Source organism: Ambystoma mexicanum, chromosome 1q (assembly GCF_040938575.1).
Source record: "Ambystoma mexicanum isolate Mex_15411 chromosome 1q, UKY_AmexF1_1, whole genome shotgun sequence".
Classification (NCBI taxonomy): domain Eukaryota; kingdom Metazoa; phylum Chordata; class Amphibia; order Caudata; family Ambystomatidae; genus Ambystoma; species Ambystoma mexicanum.
In genome coordinates, this window is record NC_090922.1 from 919,262,745 (window position 1) to 919,282,741 (window position 19,997).

At 43.9% G+C, this 19,997-nt stretch overlaps 1 protein-coding gene across 2 annotated transcripts in view; it reads left to right on the forward strand.

The window, feature by feature from the left end:
* Positions 1-19,997, forward strand: part of OLFM3 (olfactomedin 3) — an 886,642-nt gene that overhangs the window by 599,569 nt on the left and 267,076 nt on the right. For both annotated transcript variants that reach the window (XM_069641559.1, XM_069641558.1), the window contains exon 3: positions 9,102-9,257. In XM_069641559.1, coding sequence (XP_069497660.1) covers positions 9,102-9,257 — 156 coding nt within the window. The remainder of the gene's footprint in view (positions 1-9,101; positions 9,258-19,997) is intronic.

Here is a 19,997-nt window from a genome sequence, read left to right on the forward strand (position 1 = left end):
GAGCACCACAGCACTGCTCCCAGCGACTCCAGTCATCAAAGGAGCAGAAAAAGAGCCCCATGGCAAAGTGGCACCCCATGTGACTATAGACCACTGGCGGGGTGCATCACTGGAGGGAGGGTGGGTGTTTGGGGTAGTGCAGGTGTTTGGAGAGGGTGGATGTTTGGGGAGAGCGGGTATTTGGGGGTTGCCATAGTTCACGTGTTAATACAGAAAATCTCACTTGAAGCAATAAGTGAACATTCCTTTTTTCACAGAAGTGTCTTCTGTGATGGTGCATGATATTCATAAAGATGCAAGAGGTGTGTAGAATGAAGAGAAGCCTTCAAAGAAGTTCTCAAGCAGTTCCTGCCAGGCCATGCACCCATCCCTGACCTCCATGCACTATGACGCACAGGCATGGGACCGACTGGCGTTGCATCATTGTCCTCCGGGGAGGCATGTCCGGATCTGGGTGCAGAGGTTGTATATGATGCAAATGTTGTGCAACATTGGACAGACCAGGACTATCTGTCCAACCTTGTCTGGCCTGTACATCAGTCCACCCTTAGACCAGTGTAGACATCTGAATCGGACCTTCAAGAGAGCGAAGGTCTACTCAATGGCCACACTGGTCCTCATGTGGGCCCTGTTATATGCTATTTCCTGCACCATCTGGGGATTCCTCAGAGGGGTCATCAGCCACAGAAGCAGTTGGTATCCAGATTCACCTACAAAGGGTAAGACGATGCCCGGCAGTGGTATTGCCTGTCACGCGTCATCTCAATGATTAATCTGTGCGCGCATGTCCCTTTTCACATTGTACCACACTGTTTCACATTCTAGTCCTTGAATGCATATTGCAATACCAAGGGGGCTGTGCAGTCTGATATGGTAATACTTGCACACAGCACATGGCTAACACACATTGCAGTTTAGTATCTGACCGTGAGTCTGGGTCACTTGTTAAGGTGGCCTGTGTGGCATCCATGATGGCGTGTGTCATTACTTGTGAACCCAGTGCATGCAAGGTCTGATGGCAGGTTAGTGTCCCTCAGTAGTTGTTTGGCAGTGTCTCATCCCATGTATGGGTGTGTCATTGGGTGCCACAACTTATGGTGTTGCCAGGGGCAGCATTGTTGTTTGTTTGCTCTGCACCTAGTCTTCACATGTACACCCGAGCTTATGCCAGGTGTGTGTGGGCCTAGACAGCCTGTTCCAGTCATGCATGTCATTGGCTAGGCAGAGATAAATGTGCATCACTGTAATGTGTTGTTCCCTGTGACTGTACACATAGCTTGGTTTTATTTGTTGTTGCTTTCAGTCATCTCCAGGTTTGACATTGGGCTCTTGGGGGTGCACCTGGACGTATATATGATTCCCCTAGATGGCCATGTCAAGCAATTCAATTCCATTGTAAGGAGGGATTGCATTCTGGTACCTGTAGTGCATTGCATGTGGTTGTCCTGCTGGTGTTGGAAGGGCCTGGCCAGTGACTGATGCATCCCTAGTCATGTCCTACTCCTGTGTGTTGTGACCTGTCATTTGAGAGGTGTGTTGCTAGGACCTGCATGTATAGGGACCATTCCAGACATACATTTGTGACATTGTTGCCCCTCCCACCTTTGCCTGTCTCTCATGCTGCAAGAAAGATGGGATTGTACACCTACACACCCAACAACCAGATCCGTTGTCCTCTGTGATGCACCATGTAGGCCGGCAGCGTGCTGTTAGTATCTGCCTCTCAGGGAGGGCCCAGGGTGTGGCCATGTGTGAGAGGTCACTGCACACCTCCACCAGGCCATCTGCAGCCCTCTCATCCTCATCCTCCTCTCCCTCTCCCTGACCTCCTGTTACATCTGTCAGTACTCATGCCCCTGCAGCTGCGGACTGGTATGCAGCACCCCCAGCTCCATGTTTGCAACAATGGCTGGCAGCATGGTTGTTGTGGGAGATGTCTTTGTCGAAGTTGTGGTGTGGCCTTTTTGTACTATTCATGTGTGCATTAGGTGCACCTGGGTGGATTTGGTGCACCTGTGGCCTTATTTCCTTTACCTGTGTCCATTTAGCGGCTGCTCTGAGGGGTTGTTATCTCTGCCTTGGTTTTGCCGGTAATACCAGCAAATCCAACCTCATAATGTTCTGGTGATCCCATTGGGCCGGTATTACTGGTGCAGGTTCCCAGCCCATCTGGTATTTTTAATGCAGGTATTACCAGGTGATACCGGTGCCAGTAATTCCGGCAACTGTGTTCTGGCAAATTTGTACTTCGCCGGACCAGTAAAAGTGCTGCATACTGATCCATTCATATAGGAAAGCAGGCCTTTATTTCCAGTGAATGCCCTCAATCAAGGCGAACTGAGTGGCCAGCACAGCCTGAACAGTTAAATGTGATATTTTATTCTTTGCACAACAACCTAAATGCTGCATTATGATTTGTTTTAATATATCTATTATTTTATCTGATGTGGTTCATAGATGTGACATACACAAATACAATACGCTGTTGGCTGTGTAAAGATAAAAACAGAACACAGTAAAGGGGAAGGGAAAAGTAGGAATGCAATGGATCTATTCACAGGGATTTTCTATTAGGTCACAGACGTAACCAAAGCATAGAAATGGCTGGAGGACATATCAGTTGATTAGGATGAGGTATGGGGCATCCCCAGGGCTATGGTACTCATCACAAGAATTTGCTATGGACATGCCCAAGAGCTGTCCACCATTTTTGCATAAGAGGCCCAAGAGCTTCACAGGTCGAAGTGTAGGGGATATCCCAGCCAAACCCACACATAGGGCAATTAACGCTACTAGTCCTATTGATTATTTTTTGATTAGTATTGAAAATTGCCATTTGCTTAAATCCATGTGTGTTATGGAATGCCCAGAGAGCAACCATAATGCCCAGGCAACGCCTACACTTTTCTTCACCTATGTTCTGTCACCACCTTCTCAGTGTCTCTCCCTCCCGCACCCCAAACTGTCTTGTTAGTCCTGATCTGTCCACCTGACACTCTCACTGCTCTTTCTGTATCTGTGTCTTCTCGTTCTCCCTGATTCACTTTCTCAACACTGCTCTATCGACGCATCCCTGCTTATTTACCCTTTCCCTGCATTGTATCCTCAATCCCAGTAGCTATGCACTGCCATGCTCACTCTTCATCAACAATTTTGATGCTTGATACGTCATCCTTTTATATTTCTCTAACTGGTAGCAGAAGGGAACTATACAAGACCACTTACATTACATTTCAAGCCTTGTGTGCTAGTATAGCTTCACTTAATGTTCTTTATGTCACAATCATGAGATAACTGCTGCCACCCTAGTTACACATCTCAAAGACGAGAGAACATAGTCATAGTGTAGGTACATTACCTCAATATAACAGCCCCATACTAATCCTATCATATAGGAAAGAAGGGCCTTATTTCCAGTTAATGCCCTCAATCAAGGTGAACTGAGTGGTCAGCACAGTCGGAACAGTTAAATGTGATATTGTATTCTGTACACTACTCTTAAACGCTGCTTAATCATTTGTTTTAATATATGTATTTATTTATCTGATATGGCTCATACATGTGCTATACGCAAACACAATAAGCTACTGGATGTGCACAGACACAAAATGAACATAGCAAAATAGGAAAAGGTAAGGGAAAACAGTAGGAATGCAATGATTCTATTCACAGGGATCTGTTAATTGAGAGACCTAACTGAACCACAGAAATGGCTGGAGAATATATTGGTGGATTAACACGAGGTATGGAGCATCCCCAAGGCTATGGTGTCTACCACAAGAACTTGCGATGTGCATGCACAAGGGCTGGCCACCGTTTTTGCAGAAAGAGGCCTTAGAGCTTCATTGGGTTGAATACTAGTCATATTGATTGATTAGATATTGTACATTGGCATCTGCTTAAATATGTGTCTGTTATAGAACGCACAGAGAGCAACCATAATGCCCTGGCAATTACTTTGAACTATGAAATACAAAGTAATAACAGGGATTCACATGCACCAGGCATCACCAGGTCAATCAATGGTACTAATCAGATATGGGATTCCTTTATGTTTAAAGAATTGAGAGGAGAGATCCACAGGGTGGTTGATCCATTGCTTACTGCATTTATGAGCTGAGTCATATCCAGCAAGCCTCAGGGTCTCGCTTTTTATGGAAACCTAGTGCAAGTAATATGCCTCTTATATATCAACAATAGGGTCCCAACTGAGAATAAACTTAGGAACTGGATCGATGAGGACTGTAAAGAAGCCAAGATAGAACTTTTAGCTGTCTTTAAACCTGACAGCAATAATAAAATAAGCCTGGTAAAGCAAAGGAGAATGGAATATACACCATGATCAAGAGAAACTATTTGTAGAAGTAGAGGCACTACGGGAAAGCCTAAAGAAAGCTAAGGGAAAATATGGGCAAAAGAATGTATGGAACATAGGGCTTCATTACGAGTTGGCAGGATCAGAAACAAAGGTGCGGTAAGCTCACTGGCACCCTTGTTTCCAGATCGCCAAAACCAGAGTCTGCCTGCCGTGGCAGCTGTGCCCAACAGGTCTGACCCTGCCGGGCACTGCAGCCATGGTAGGTTCATGGAAGCACCAGCACCATTGCTAACGGTGACAGTGTTTCAGTATCCCCATTCCCATAGAGTCCAATAGGATTCTATGGGAATGGAGACTTACAATTTGCCGGCGCCTGACTTCCCAGGCCGCTGGACTCGTAATGAGCCAGTGGCACTGGGAAGTCAGGCGCCGGTAAAATTTTACGGCTCCGGCGACAACCCACCGGTAGCACCGCCAGGGTTACTGCCAGACCTGTAATGTAACCCATAATCTCGTATGGTAGCACAAATGTAGATCTTAGTTCTAACATGACTATTCCAGCTTCTAATATGAACAATTGAAGAAATTATATGAGGCACCCTCAGTGAGCAACATTATACTGACTTCTACAGAAGGCTATTTATGGTGGAAGAGGTCCTGCATGCACATAATGCTCAAAAGAATTGTAAAGCACTGGGGCCAGATGGTATCGCCATAAACCTTTTTAAAGTGGAATCTTCTTTTCGGGTCCCTTTGTTGGTAAAGATCTTCAACTTGGTTAGAGAACATCAAAAGCAACCATCATCATGGCGAGAGGCTGTCATCATCCCCATCTTCAAGAAGGGCGATAGTAACAGTCCATCAAATTACAGACCAATTACACTTTTACATTGTTTGGGGAAAGTCTATGCAAAGATTGTGTCTAATAGTTTACTTTTGCACAGTAAGGCCTAGTAAGATCGTTTGTCTTGTCTTCCCTTGTTCCCCTTCCTTCCCTTGTTGCGCCTCGAAACACTTTTGTATAGGCGCATAATAAATAACAAATCAATCAATCCATGATTAAAATCTCCTCCATCACACAACAGCAGGTTTTTTCGCAGGTGTATCAAAATTATTGAAGAAGCATTTCAATTAACTTTGATTGTTCAAAAATATGTTGTTCAAAAGGCCATTCCTCTATTTATGGCATTTATTGACCTAAAAGCTGCCTTCAACAATGTGGAAAACAGTCTTTTATGGGATACCCTATAAAAACAGGGCACCCAAATCCAGCACAGCCCTCTACCTGATATTTGCCAATAAAGAGACAACACACAGTGGATGGTGGTATTCAAAATGCAAGGTAACCCAGCATTATTGAAAGTATGCAAAGCTGGGGGAAAAATGAAATTAACAGCCACACTCTCCCTCTCAAATTCTCCAACATTTGAACAGAAAACACAGCTTATATAATACAAATGATTCATTCTGATGTCATGATTATCAATGAGTTATGGAAAGATATCTCTATTGCTCAGTGGTTCTCATTGCTCTGCAACATATAGTATATATATGTCCCACCCTACTGATTGGTTAACTCTCTATCTAAGGTCCCACCTATTAAACATCCCATTTCATGTGCTACATCTCCATTCTTGAACATTACTGGTTGGCCCAAAAACTGCTGCTGCAGTGAAACAGGTACATGTTTATCGGTTAGCATATCGGTTAGCATGCGGTCACACTATCCTTGAACTGGTGGCATGATGACATGTATATGGTAGGAGAGGACAAGTGTATCGTGCCTTGTTCTTAATTAAATTAAACAGCCCATGTTATCCCAGCTATGTCATCTCTGAGTTTCTAAGATCTTTTTCCTTGCCCAAATTTCAGTTTTCTGGCCCTCCCTGTCTTGCAACATTAAACACACCATCCTGTTCTTGACACATTATAATGAACTATTATGAGTCATTTCACCTTGACCATGTTTAGTATTTTCGTTGCAATGATTATTTTTATCTTTTTAGCCACACTTGCATGTCTCTGTCACGCCTAGCCGATTGCTGAGACATTAATCCGTCAACTACTACGACATTTTTCCTGAGATGCTCTGTTCGTAGTGCAAAGATTGTGTCTCCGGACTTCAAATAGTCTGTTGTGTTGTCGTAACTGATATACCATAATGGTTGAATGCTCACTGCCTAGACATTGATATCTTGTTCCGCTGTGTAAAATTTCCCTCCAGTGTCCTGCCTTTGGATATTCATTTGAGGCAGCTATGTCCAGCCATTGCAGCATTTTTCCTGAATTAAATGTATTTGTTTCAATAGCGTGCATTGCTGTGAGGCCCTCTTAAAGATACAGAACTTTGTTCTCTGCGGTGCTTGTGCAGTTTTAAAATGGCAACTGCTGTCACATTTCATTCTCCGCAGGACACATTTGCTTTGCTATTTACCGATTTCCTTGTGCGTGCCTGTCACATTATTTCCCTTCCTATGGGTAGCAACAACCTTATCTACCTACAATTATATCTTCCCAACTTGTGTAGTGAGTCCCTATCTTGTGTGCCAGCCTTCCTGTCACCTAATCTATTCTATTTTAAACACACTAATTTTGCAAGCTAATGCCTTATCTGATCCCTAATAGTGTAGTGCAAAATAACTATTCTTTATAACAGCTGCATTTCCAAGATTAAAGTGCAATTTCAAATGAGACCTTTCTTTCTATAATTTTGTTTCTTTTGTGGAAGGCAGGGTGAGCTTGAACATGCTCTTTAGTCAATAATGTCCTCACTACACCTACATGACCTAGGACTTCCATTACAGCTAGTTACCTGCATGTAGACACTTTGTACCTCTAATACAGCTACAGTGAGATGGGAGCAACCGGCCGAGCAAACTGAGTCATTCCCAGTAACAAAGGGAGTGAGACAAGGATGCGTTATGGCCCCTTATGTATTTACTTCATTCATAGATGGCCTCACCAAATCTTTATTGGGGACTCAAAAAGATGCACCATTAATACATGGTGATCATAATAATATCCTCTTGTTTGCAGACAATGCTCTCCTGCTGTCGATGTCAGCCCAGGGCCTAAGAAATGCCTTTTCTAAATGTGTTTCAGTAGGTAGCACTAGGAAATTAATTGTAAATGCTTCCAAACCAAAATAATGACCTGCTTTAAGAATACACGGCCATCATTAGAACTGGATTGTATTGAAAATGTTGAATGTTATGATTATCTGGGAGTTTGTTTTAATAACAAAGGGGTATGGGACTCACAGTTACAAAAAAACAATCCCACTTTCAACAGGCAGACAGGAGCATGGTTACATTTTTCCAAAAAGTTGGGCAATACTACTATTAAAGCTAGCTTGAAAGTGTATAGAGCACAAACCCTAACAGCAGCTTTATAAGCCTCCTGGCTCTGTGGATACCAGGGAAATACTATATTGAAAGGTAGTGGAAATACATTCTTTAAAAAGTTACTGAGGTTAATCCTTGGAACTTTGGGAATTGTGGTTAACTTGAAGTTAGGACAGGCTGGCCGTGACTACCAGGTCCAATTAAGACCAGTTTTATTCTAAGTTGAGTTATGGACATGCCTGATTCTGAAGGTGTATAAAGGAGCAATGATGAACCTCCCAGGCAACAACCATGCTAAACCATAGGCTTGATTCACACATGTGAAGAAAATACTGCTAACGATTGGCCTGGCCAATTTCTGGTTGGCACCTGATCAACTAGTTTCAGCTTATCTTACGAAGTTAAAGATCTTTTAGTGGGAATGAGTATTAGCAGATTCTCTACGCAACAATGAGTCAAAGAGTTTGATCCATAAATATCTCAGAATAATACAAGATCACGGTTTTGAAAAGTATCTTTCCTGGATCACTCAACCTGTAGAGAGGAACTTATACATTAAGTTGCATCTAGGTGTTCTCCAGGTAAATTAGTTGACCAAAGAACTGGTCAGTTGATGCCATCCAATGCTGTATGTGTGGGGCAGCAAAGGAGGATGCAACTCATTTTATGTTTTTTTGCCTGGTTCTGAGGAACGTCAGGAGAAGATGGCTTTTACCAATGTTAAAATCAAACTGTGCTTGGTGCGTTGGAAGTCTGTAAAATCTCTAAATGTATTCCAAGAGATTCTGCTATCCCAAGGTACCTCTAGGGCATAGACGTGTTGTTTTAAATTCTGTAAATAATGTTGTTTTTCTACTTCCATGAGCACACTTCCAGCTTTTTAATGATGTATGTAATTTTTGTATTTCTTTATGTTGTATCACTTTGTACATTTTGCTTTCATTGTTCAACGAAACCGAAATAAAGCATTTACCCACCTACCTAGTTGAAAGAACCTGCCCTTACAGTTGAATTGACACCATATAACTTTAGGGTCTTGGTCTTGATGATTTCGAGGTCTCTTGTTATACTTCCAAAAATGTTAATTTCAATTGCCATTTAAAGTGTCTTTTGTATTTTGTTCATGAACTTTCTGCGGCATCTTGTTCCCTAGCTAAGAAGAATAACATAGGGCGTGTCCTTGATTATTTTGTTGTTTGAAGAATTTGAAGGTTTTTGCTGCTGATGCTCTCCGAGCTCTTGATGTTTGATAATGTAGTAGTCCTTTGGAAATGTAGATGTTCCCTTTTTCCAAGAAAATTGAATGTTGCCTAATAACCATATCACGACAATATCTGAATTGAAACCAATAGACAATGTCGACGTTGTATAAAGTACCTGCAGTTTAAAAAGTGCAATTTGACGCAAACATGTGTAACAGTTTTTTTCTTCTTTCACAGGTCCAGAATATGTCTCAGTCAATCGAAGTTTTAAATCTAAGGACGCAGAGAGATTTCCAGTATGTTTTAAAAATGGAAACCCAAATGAAAGGGCTGAAAGCCAAGTTCCGACAGATTGAAGATGATCGCAAGACACTGATGACAAAACACTTTCAAGTACGTTTTGTTTGGTTTAAGAATACTTTTAGTTGGTTTTAACCATTCACTGCCTGGGAGTTTTAAAAATGTCACCCATAGGCCTGCCCTGGTTCAGCGGCAGAGTCCCCTCTCCTTACATAAACAGATAATTAAGTATGCATGCATTCTGAGGGAATTTACATGGTATGCTGCCTTTATATGGGGTGTGAAATAAATAATTGACCATAACATTTAAAATTACATATTATCAGCACCAATGTGAATTACCTTAATTGTCATTCTAGGGATTTTCTTTTCTATTTGTATTAATATGTTCTATGAAAAATGTCTTCTGTCAACAAGAGCTAATTTTCAAAGTGAGGCTTTACTCATTACAAATTCAGTTCCATCACGTTTCATTTGTTTTCACTGCACAACCCACACATGTTGTGTTCTGTGCTGGCGTTGGCATTACCTAAGTGTATGTTTATGATAAGATTGATATGTTTGATAAAAGAGAGCATCCTTTTATGTTCTCTTTTTGTTGCCAATATTAAAACTTTTAAAGATGGTACTTTACACAGGTACAACTCTTACTCTGCATGGTTATGCTGAGGCCATGGGCGTGGTACAGCTGTCCTCAAAGTCTGCATGTAATTTGTAGCACATTTTAAATCTGTGTAGTTGACATTGTTGGTAGGCCTTCCTATGCTAAATCTAAGTGCAAAAATGTTTTGGCCATTTTTCCTAATTGAAGTTTCTTTCATAAGCATACATTTTTGATACATGGTCTACATTCAGAATATTTGAACAGATGAGTCCAGAAGAGACATTATTATTATTATTTTTATTATTATTATTATTATTAGGGTATTTATTGAGCGTGGACATAGCTTCGAGAAACATTAGGGCACTTTACAATCCTTTAGCCACTTTGTTTGAAAGGCTGATATTCAAAAGAGCTCAAATCAAAATAGGGCATTAAAAAAACTCATACTCTAAGCACCCCATCCCACCATATATTTGTTAGACTTTTTCACATCATCACAGATCCCCTCTGCCCAAAAATGTACATTGGTTTTCTACCTATGTACTTGTGTACCCTTAAGTAATTTGCTGTTTTACTATGCAGTGTTATTATTAGTTGAGCTATTTTGAATACATTCTTTGGGATGCAGGTTCTTGATATAATATGGCCTATGCCTTGTTTTGTGACTAACAAAAGCAATGCGTATGTTCATAACTTGAGAGTTTGAACTACAGCTGTCAGAACCTTTCCGACAGAAATTTGGGATTTTGCAGTGGTACAATTAGTCATGTTATAACCCTCTCAAGGAATTTCAGGATATGTTGGCAGTTTCTTAGTTTAGTGAGAATGATTTCTGAAGAGCAACAACCATAGTTAAAGATTTCCCTCTCCGCTCTGCTGTGAAATCATATCCTGTTATGTGCTAGAGGACTGAAGTACAAGGACTTAAACTGTGCGGGGGAAATAAGGTTGGATTCTTTTTTCACTTTTTTAAAGTTTGAATTGGCACAGATTTATGATTTGTTAGCTGCAGCGCAACAACAAGGCCTCAACTTGAGTTGAATACATTTTGAATAATTTGGCCCATCTGATTGAGGCCCTTGAAAAGAAGAACTCTGTTCTAAAAAGTTATTTTAGAGGCTATTGCGACGCATGATATCCATGAAGGGTAGTAGTTATGGAGCCTAATAGCAAGGAAATGCATGAAACACTGACAACTGTGTTTTGGGAACAGGTATGCAATCAGTTTTCATTCAAACTTGATGTATAGAAAGTTATGTTTGTCTAGATGATTATTTGTATTTGAGATTTAATATAATACTATGGAGCAATTATCATTGCTGTTCATTGAGAATATGCCCCTCTGTCATATGTGAATGAGAATGCAATAAACAACCACGTTATACAAGGCTGAGACCTTGCCGGCCACCTAGATTGGAATGTGGAAACAGGATATCGAAGAGTGGGGGGGGAACATTGAAAGTGGTAGGACCATCAGGTGGAAAACATTGAAAGGTGTAGGACAATCGGGATATGGGAGAATATAGGGAGGGAAGCTAGCAGGGCAAATTGCTGTAGGAGAAACAGTAGCCTAAAAAGTAGTACTGCGGACGAAATAGACTGCAGAACAACATTCAGGATAAAACTCTCCACAAAGAGTTCTATGCCCCAACAAGGAACAACATTATTACATGGACAAAGATGTGATATGTCATTTATAACTCGCCTATGCACAAGTGTTTTAGGCGCAACAAGAAAAGTAAGGGGAGACAAAGGGAGGCCAAAACAAACGATCTTACTAGGCCTTGTGTCATTCAGATCATGCAAGTGCAGGGGGAAGGGAGAGGAGAAGTGCCAGGGGAGGGCGGGAGCAGAGTGCAGTAAGCAGAGCTAAAGTAAGTGCTGCCGGGTAGGCCAGCTCTAAGTAAGTGGAAGGAGGCAAGGAACTGTTGAGTTGCAGATACAGTCCTAAAGTGCACAAGAAGCCCTGAGGCCGTGCATGGGGCTATTGGTCATCAGGGAGCCTGGTGCCCATTAGGTTCATACGGGTGCCAGGTAGCAGATAGTGCAGCAGACAAGTACATCAGCAGGGGAGAGAGAGAGAGAGAGAGAGAGAGAGAGAGAGAAAGGGAGAGAGATAGAGAGAGAGAGAGAGAGAGAGAGAGAGAGAGAGAGAGAGAGAGAGAGAGAGAGAGAGAGAGAGAGAGAGAAAAAGCAGAAGCGAAAAGGAAGTTCTTGAGATGCTTCCAGAACCTTAGGTGGTCCTACTGAAATTTGAGAGAGGTAGGGAGGATGTTCCAGAGGGAGGCACCAGGAGAGGAGAGAGAGATCTACCCCCCACTCTCTGCCTGGAGAAGCATCTGACCCTCAGAGAGTTGGAGGTGGATGAGCAGATGGCTCGAGAATGAAAGTGCTTAGGAAGAGAGAGTTGGATGTAATGTGGTCCCCGGCCCCAGAATGTCTTGTGGACAATGCAGAGGGTCTTGAACTTGATCCTTGCAGTCACTGGGAGCCAGTGGAGAGATTTCAGGGCTGGAGAGATACAATGCCTGGCTTGAGTCCAAGGACAAGTAATGCAGTCCTCTTTTGGATTAGTGGCCAAGGTGAAGGGTAGAGGCAGGCAGATTTAGAAAGAGGCTGTTGTAGTAGTACAGCCTCTAGAGAACCAGGGCTCTTGAGACTGTGAGCTTTTGGGGGAAAGTGAGCAAAGGAAGAATACCTGTGAGGAGGTGCAACTGGTATTGTGACTTCTTAGAGATGCCTGTGGTGTGAGGAGAGAAGGAGAGAGTGGAGTCGAAGATGATACAAAGGTTTTTTGCCTCACAGGAATGCACAGCTGAAGGGCCCGAGGAGAGCTGCCAGAGTGAGACAGGGAAAGCGGGAGCAGGGGTCCCAATGAGAAGGTTCTCCATTTTACTGGCACTAAGACGGAGATTGTTGGAGGCACATCATTCCTGAATCATGGATAGTCATTCAGGAATGTGTGAAAGGGGAGAGGAGGCTGAAGAGAGCCTGAAGGAGAGCCGAGTGTCATCCGCATAACACTGGAAGTTATGAGAGAAGGTAGAGATGAAGAGGGCAGAGATGCCACGTAAAGGTTGAAGAGCCAAAGTGAGAAGGTAGAGCACTGGGGAACATCACATGTGGAGAGAAAGGTGGTGGAGAGAAAGGACCCCAGTTGGACCTGGGAGGGTCAGTCGGAGGAAGGAGGTAAACCAGGCTAGGGTCTGATCCATGTGCCCAGGTTGTCACAGAGATGATTGATCAGGATGGTGTGGTTGACCATCTCGAAAGCAGACGAAAGATCAAGGGGGATGAGGACAGAAGGAAGGTTACAGTTGAGATTTGAGAGCAAGTCTTCACGGGTGTTCAGGAGAGCAGTTCCCATGCTTCTGGCTGCTCTACAGCCAGACATAGGAAAAAGAGAAGGTATATTGACAGCTGAATCATAGAACTCCATATTCAATAAGTTGTAAGAAAGATGCAATTAATAACTAAGCAGAACTCTACAGCTGTTAAAAACAAAACCCAGGAGCCCTCAGCCAGATAACACCACCTATTTGCAACATGGACAGAAAACATTACAGGCAACATATGAAGCGAGTGAGTAATCTCAAAAGTAGACACCACCGGGGAAGCAATTCATTTCTGTATACAATGAAAGCAAAGATTCATAGAAACTAATGAAAAGTAAGGTCAGTGTTGACAAAGGAAGGAGGATATGCTACAATATTCGGCAGAAAACAGAGAACTTATACACGCTTCCAAATAAAATGGACAAACATGGGATAAACAAGCAAGCAATATGTACTCTGTTTAAAGAAGATGGTGAGGTAAAAAGCAACACTGACATATCAAAATTACAGAACGCGAAGAAAGGAAGCTCCCTCCAAGTGAAACAATTATTTAAGCTGAACAATAGCAAAACTCCCAGCACGGAATAATTGCAAAAACATAAGACAACAAAATGAATGGCCATGCTCTTCCACCATCTACGACAGAGAGGATGAGCTGAAAGATATTGTCACAGAAACAAGCAAATCTCAAGATCACCTAAGACGTGACACGTTTCCATGCAATGTTAGGAGTTGACAAACCTGCCATTTGCCCTGATTGTACTGTAACAACCTGATGGAACTGAAATTCTCAAACCCAAGACACATAAAACTGCAAATCATTACCCTTGTAGGCCTCATCAAATAAATAAAATATGCCTGCAAGGATAGCATCTAAATGAGACTTGCCATGAACCATGGGAAAAAATAAACCTATATAGATATCCCAAAAACCTCAAAATAAAAGCACCAGTAGGTCACGACTTCACACAGGATGGGGGACATATTACTGGATTTGCTAGTGATGGTACTGAAAGATGCGAGCACATGGGAGCACACGCAATTAAAGACGCGCAACCTAAAAAACATAGGTTTGAACTAGATAGAAGATGTATGGAACAATTTAGTCTACTATGAACTCTGGACTAAAAAGACGACCAGGTCAATAGTGCCAGAATGCAACTGGGATATGTGGGTCTGCTGTGGATACCACCTCTAACCACCAGCTGTGGGCCAAGACTGTTCATACCTAATGGGAGAGGACACATGGCATCAACAACCACAGTGTTGAGTGTCTAAGTTCACATGTTTGGCACCTATTATTGAGCATGAGGCGCACTGGGAAAAAAAAACAATCCATTAATCAAATGTTGGTAAATCATATTCCCCTCCAAATACCTGTGTTCACTGCCAATTGTGCCTTAGCATACACAAGTAAAGGTTTAAATGAATTTGACAATGCTAGACTGGGTAACCACTGGTGTATTTCAGCTGTCTCCATATTCCCTTCTAAACTGAGATAAATTAGGAACAAATATGAAGCATAGTGGTTGTTCTTGATACATCATTGGTCATGGGAATTGAGCATGACACCTTTTGAAGACTAAGTCAGATGATAGGATGCCCAGCTTAGCAAGCAACGCTTTATCAGTATTTCAGTATTTCAACAGGAACTGGATGTGCGACCTGCAGTTTACATTCTCTCCAATGGGTGTGTGGGCGTAGCATCCCATTGGGACCCAGTGGGCAATTTCATCAAGTGACTTCCATTGCACACGCACACACATGGACACACATACACACACACACCAAAGACATACTGTGTTTTTCATTTCAGCGCTGGAGGTTAAACAGTTTCTGGTTTTCTATATGTAGCACCCCTTCCAAACTCCATTGGCCTTGCTAAAATGATTAGAGCAGCAAGAGATCTGACCCATTGTGTACTATGACTGTACAGAATTTCTGTTAACGTCCGAGAGCCTTTCGCTTGGGGTGCTATTCTGAGCCAAACTGCCTGTATGCCTTGCTGGAAGGAAGGGAGAGAGAGAGAGACCTTGTGTGCTTCCAAGAGGTGTTGCTGCCAGTCGGCAAAGACATAGCCCTTCTAGGATTTATGGTAAGCATGAAGTGACAAATGAAGAGAATTTAACATACTGTAGGTAAATGTGCACTAATTAGCGAAAAGCCAAATTAGACTAGAAAAGCTTGTTGTTCTTCACTCGTCATATGCAAAACTAGCTGCCTGCAGAAGGGAAGAGAATTACCGCTCACAAAACATTAAAAGCAAACTTTTATATCTCAAGGTTATTATTATTAAAAAATAAAGTGTGTATTGTGCCAATTGTTGATGGAGGCCACACTTTGCGGAGTATGGATGAGGAATATTCGCCTTGGCTAATAAAAGCCATGAACTGGCTCTAAAATTGCTATGGGCATAAATGCGTTGCATCATTTATGACAGATTGTGAAACCAGCATGTGCAGATAACTGGGAATATATATATTTTTTCTCAACGCGCCTTCAATGTTACAATGATCGCACATCGTGTGTATTTCTGTGTGTTTTCATTCTGATCTGCACAACATATATAAAGTGTCTTATAAAATAACCAAGGATGTGCATGACTGATTTCTGTTTGGCCTATCTATTTGATAATTTGTAGAGGGTTGAATTTGGTACAACCATAACTGCAAAAACAGGATTAGAATGCCCTACATAACACTAGTACCGGTGCTGTCCCTTAGTCAGTGCCCTGTACAAAAGATACATTTTACAGTGAATTGATTTCCACAATTTGAATCAGAGAAACACGTATGACAGTGCATGAGACTTTAGAGGCCTGGAGATAAAATATCAGACATATTTTTGGTGCCCTCTGTGAGGCTTTTGACTTAAGGTACAGCTGCTGGGCGTGGCTCTACATAGTACAGTCATATTGGGTTGTGCTAGGTACACTTTGAACTCATTTTATTTTGTTCTCCCTCGTTTTAAATTACATTGTATGAGAAAGTGGTAGTGATTGTACTGGGTGCACTTTGGATTTCTCTTTACTTCGTTGGTGACTTTGTGTGATCATTAGTGTGCAAATATGACAGAGACTGAAGTTGGATTTGCTCACCTGTGCAATTATGCAGATGCAAAACAAATCACCTTGGTAACGTGGTCATCTGACACATTGCCAGGTTGGCGAGAGAGGATTAATTCTGAAATTGAGAAGGAAAGTTACAATACGATATATGCTGAAGTGAGCATTCTACAGACGTGGCTTGCCTGGCTTTTGCAGGCAGGTGATCACAAACAACATATTGAATGTCTCATTCGTCTAGGTGCCAACCTTTGGTCCTTATTACATAAGCTAGTTAAATTGCAGGGAAAAGACTCTGATGTGATTGCTGAATTACAGTTTGACTTGACTGTGATGCATGTGCAAATGTTGCAGTTGGAAGGGAAATTGAAACAGAGTGAAGTCTGCCTGCAGGCCTATGTGATGATGTCAGTGCACAATTGTCGAAGAAAGAGCAACCATTTTCAGAGAGTAAGGAAGATGGTATTCAAAAAGATAGGGAGCTAGCACTTGCAGAAGTTCAAGTGCTCAGAAAGAGTGGTAGTCAAACCGCCAAAGAACTACAGGCAATGGAGGATGAGATTTTTAGGCTTATGGATGAGAATGACAAAAAAAGGGTCAAAACGGTGGATGATTACAAAACGCAAATTGCTGAAATGCAGGGAGAAATTGTTCAATTGAGGAGAGATAATTCTGCTCTTTACGGTCAAACTCAGTGGGCCTCATTACGAGGTTGGAGGTAAGTAACGGTCCTTACCAGCATGGAGCAATTACCATGTCCGTGTAGTAAAGAGCCCGTTAATAGAGGGGAATTATGAGTTCGCAGGCACAAGCTTTGCACCATGCCGGTAAGGACATAACCGCCATGCCGCCAAAGACCCAAAAATGGCCCTTAGCGGCATCAAGGGAAGCGCTGATAGCACTATCGCCATCCATGGATCCGGCATTAGCGGTGACCGTAAATAAGCGGAACCGGAAAGTAGCGTCATTGCACAGGAACGGGAAAGAGCATGGCGGCCATCTTTAAAAACACAATCCATTGCCGACCTCAGCACCCAGGACCTGCATCAGCACTCCAGCTGCCCCAATTTCACCCAAAACCATATCAGAATGCCCAAGGCCCTGAAAAAAGGAGCTGCGCGCCTGCACAAGGAGCGCTTCTCTGAAGAAGAGCTGAACATGCTCGCGGACACCCTGGCCTAAAATGGTGAGGTTGTGTTTGCTGCTGATCTCCGTCGGCCTGACACTTGCCTAAGAAAGAGATCTTGGGCAGCGGCGGCGCACAAAGTGAGTGCAGTTGGCACCACCCCACGCATGGTAAAGGACGTGCGGAAGCACTGGGATGACCTGCACCTACGCGTCCAGAACATCATGCAGCAAATCGTAGCCAGGGCATGGCAACAGGTGGCGGAGGTGCCTCACCCATTCAGATGACTTGCTGGGAGGAGACATGTGCGAGCACAATTGGAATGGAGGCAATCGAGGGAGTGGGGGATATGGAGCGTGGAGCGCCGTCATCGGCTGATGGAGGTAAGTGTCCTAAGAAATCACTGTAATGCAAAGCATGAAGATGTCCCCCAAAACTGACTGTGAAATTATCCAATGCTGGGCCACCACAAACATGTATGCAACCCTGCCTGCTGGCAGTGCACAGTACCATCACATCCACATGCATGCTGCACCTCACATATGTGTCTCCCAGACGTATCCCTGCATGACCCACCAATATGGCAAGCAACCTGTATGTCACAACTCCAGCGGCAAATACCTGCCATTCCATAGAACTGCAGCAACCCCAATACATGCATGATGCACGTAGACCCATCACTGATGCTGTCCCTCTCTTGGTCCCCCACAGGCACACAATCTGACAGTGAGGCTCAGGACCCCACGGAGCAGCCCACAGCACCAGTGAAGAAGGCCAGGGGCACGGAGGGAGCAAACAGGCCCTCAAACCTGGACTTGCACACAAGCCCAAACCAACACCAGAAGCTACTGCACCGATGTGCAAAAGGGCCACCACCACAGCATGCACAACAGCCACCACCACACAGGAGCCAGTGGCTGAAGGCTCTGTGTCCACTGCCAGCAGTACAGTTGTAGAAGCAGCTGCCACGGCACCCGTGTCGGATGATGATGCACACTGTCTGACACCCGGAACACCTGCCTCAACAAGCCTGCAGCAGTCACCCCACCTCTCCCTATCCAGCACACACAATGCCAGCAGTCATGAGCTGTCTGCTGTTGAGTCATGGCCAGGGAGCTTCAGCCCCACGGGGAGCATGCATGATGCATCACCCTTGTCGCATGCTGCTTCGACATCGACCGGTGTCAGGGACAGGCAAGAGGGTATCACAGTCATCCAACAGTGCCAGGAGGAGCTGACAGCACTGGTGACCCAGCACATCAGTGAAGATGCCCAGGTGAGGGAGGAGTTCCGGGAATATGCAGCGTCCCTCAAAGGTGCTATTGAACCAAGTTCCACATGCATATGCAATGAATTGGTGGCTGTGAGGCAGGTCCTCACCCGCATGGCGGGTGCCTTGGAGGCCCTGCGTCCTGCACAGGTGATTGACCAACCAGACACCTCCTCGAATGCCAGCTCCACACAGACCAGCCCCCTGCGTAGGTCTGCGCGGAACTTGCGCAGGTCGGACATGGGGCCACCCGATGCTGGCAGCGGACATGGGATGTAGGTGCAGCCTGCCATTCTGAACTATTGCAGACTAATGGTGCATGGAAGTGCACACCATGTTTGGGGGAGTTGAGGGGGGAGAGGGAGAGGGTGAGTGGGGGAGTTGTGGGGGGAGGGGGAGGGGAGAGAGGCTGAGTGGGGGAGTTGTGGGGGGAAGCTGAGGGGGGATAGGGTGTGTGGGGTGGAGGGTTTGGGCACATTCAATATTCTTAATGTTCAATACACCCGTTGTGTCAAGAGAATTCACATGACTGGACATTGCTTATTGTGTACGTGTGATTTATTGGTGAACAGTGCACAGTGTCCATGTCCCCCACAAAACCAGTGCCCTGAGGGCCACCTCCATGGCACCCTCCGCATCCATTTGTATTAGAAACATTGGTTAATCAAATTCTGGCACACAGCACGTCCCTCCTGTGCATCGCCACCTGCCTGGCGTGCAGCCCCATCTCCCCCCTCCTCATCCCCCTCGTCAGGCTTTTGCAGTTCAACATCAGGGGGCAGAGGCACGTTCCGTCTGATGCTCATATTGTGCAGCATGACACATGCCATGATGATCTTGCCATCTTCTCATGCCTGTACAGGAGTGCCCCACCCGACCTGCTGAGGCAGCGAAACCGTGCCTTCAGAAGGCCAAATGTCTGCTTGATCACCACACGGGTATGGGTATGTGCACGATTGTAGTGCATGGGTGCAACAATGTTTATGTGTAAGTGATTTCATCAAATGTAACCTGTACCTATGATACAAAAGCATGCATTGATTTCCTGTTCTCATCCACATATACCTGCATGAATTTAGCTACTCAAAGTAACTGCAATCTGTAAACTCACATGATCGACATGTGTGCGTAGCATCGTCTAGTGGACCCAGGGGTGTCCTATTCCTTGTGGGTGTTCATGCACTGTGGTTGCCAACAGCAGTTCTTTCCATGATCTAGGTGATGTGTAGTTAATCGTATGCTTTGATCCTATCACCGTTGAAACCAGACTCTTGATGATCTGCCATTCCACGCTTGATGTCCCCATGTTGGTATGCTGCACCTCTGTGGTAGTGTGCGAATGAAATTCTGTATTTTGGCCTCATGTGATTCCTTTGTACGCACTAATGGACACATTTCTGTTGTGATGCTCTTCTTCGGTCATTTGCATTGCCC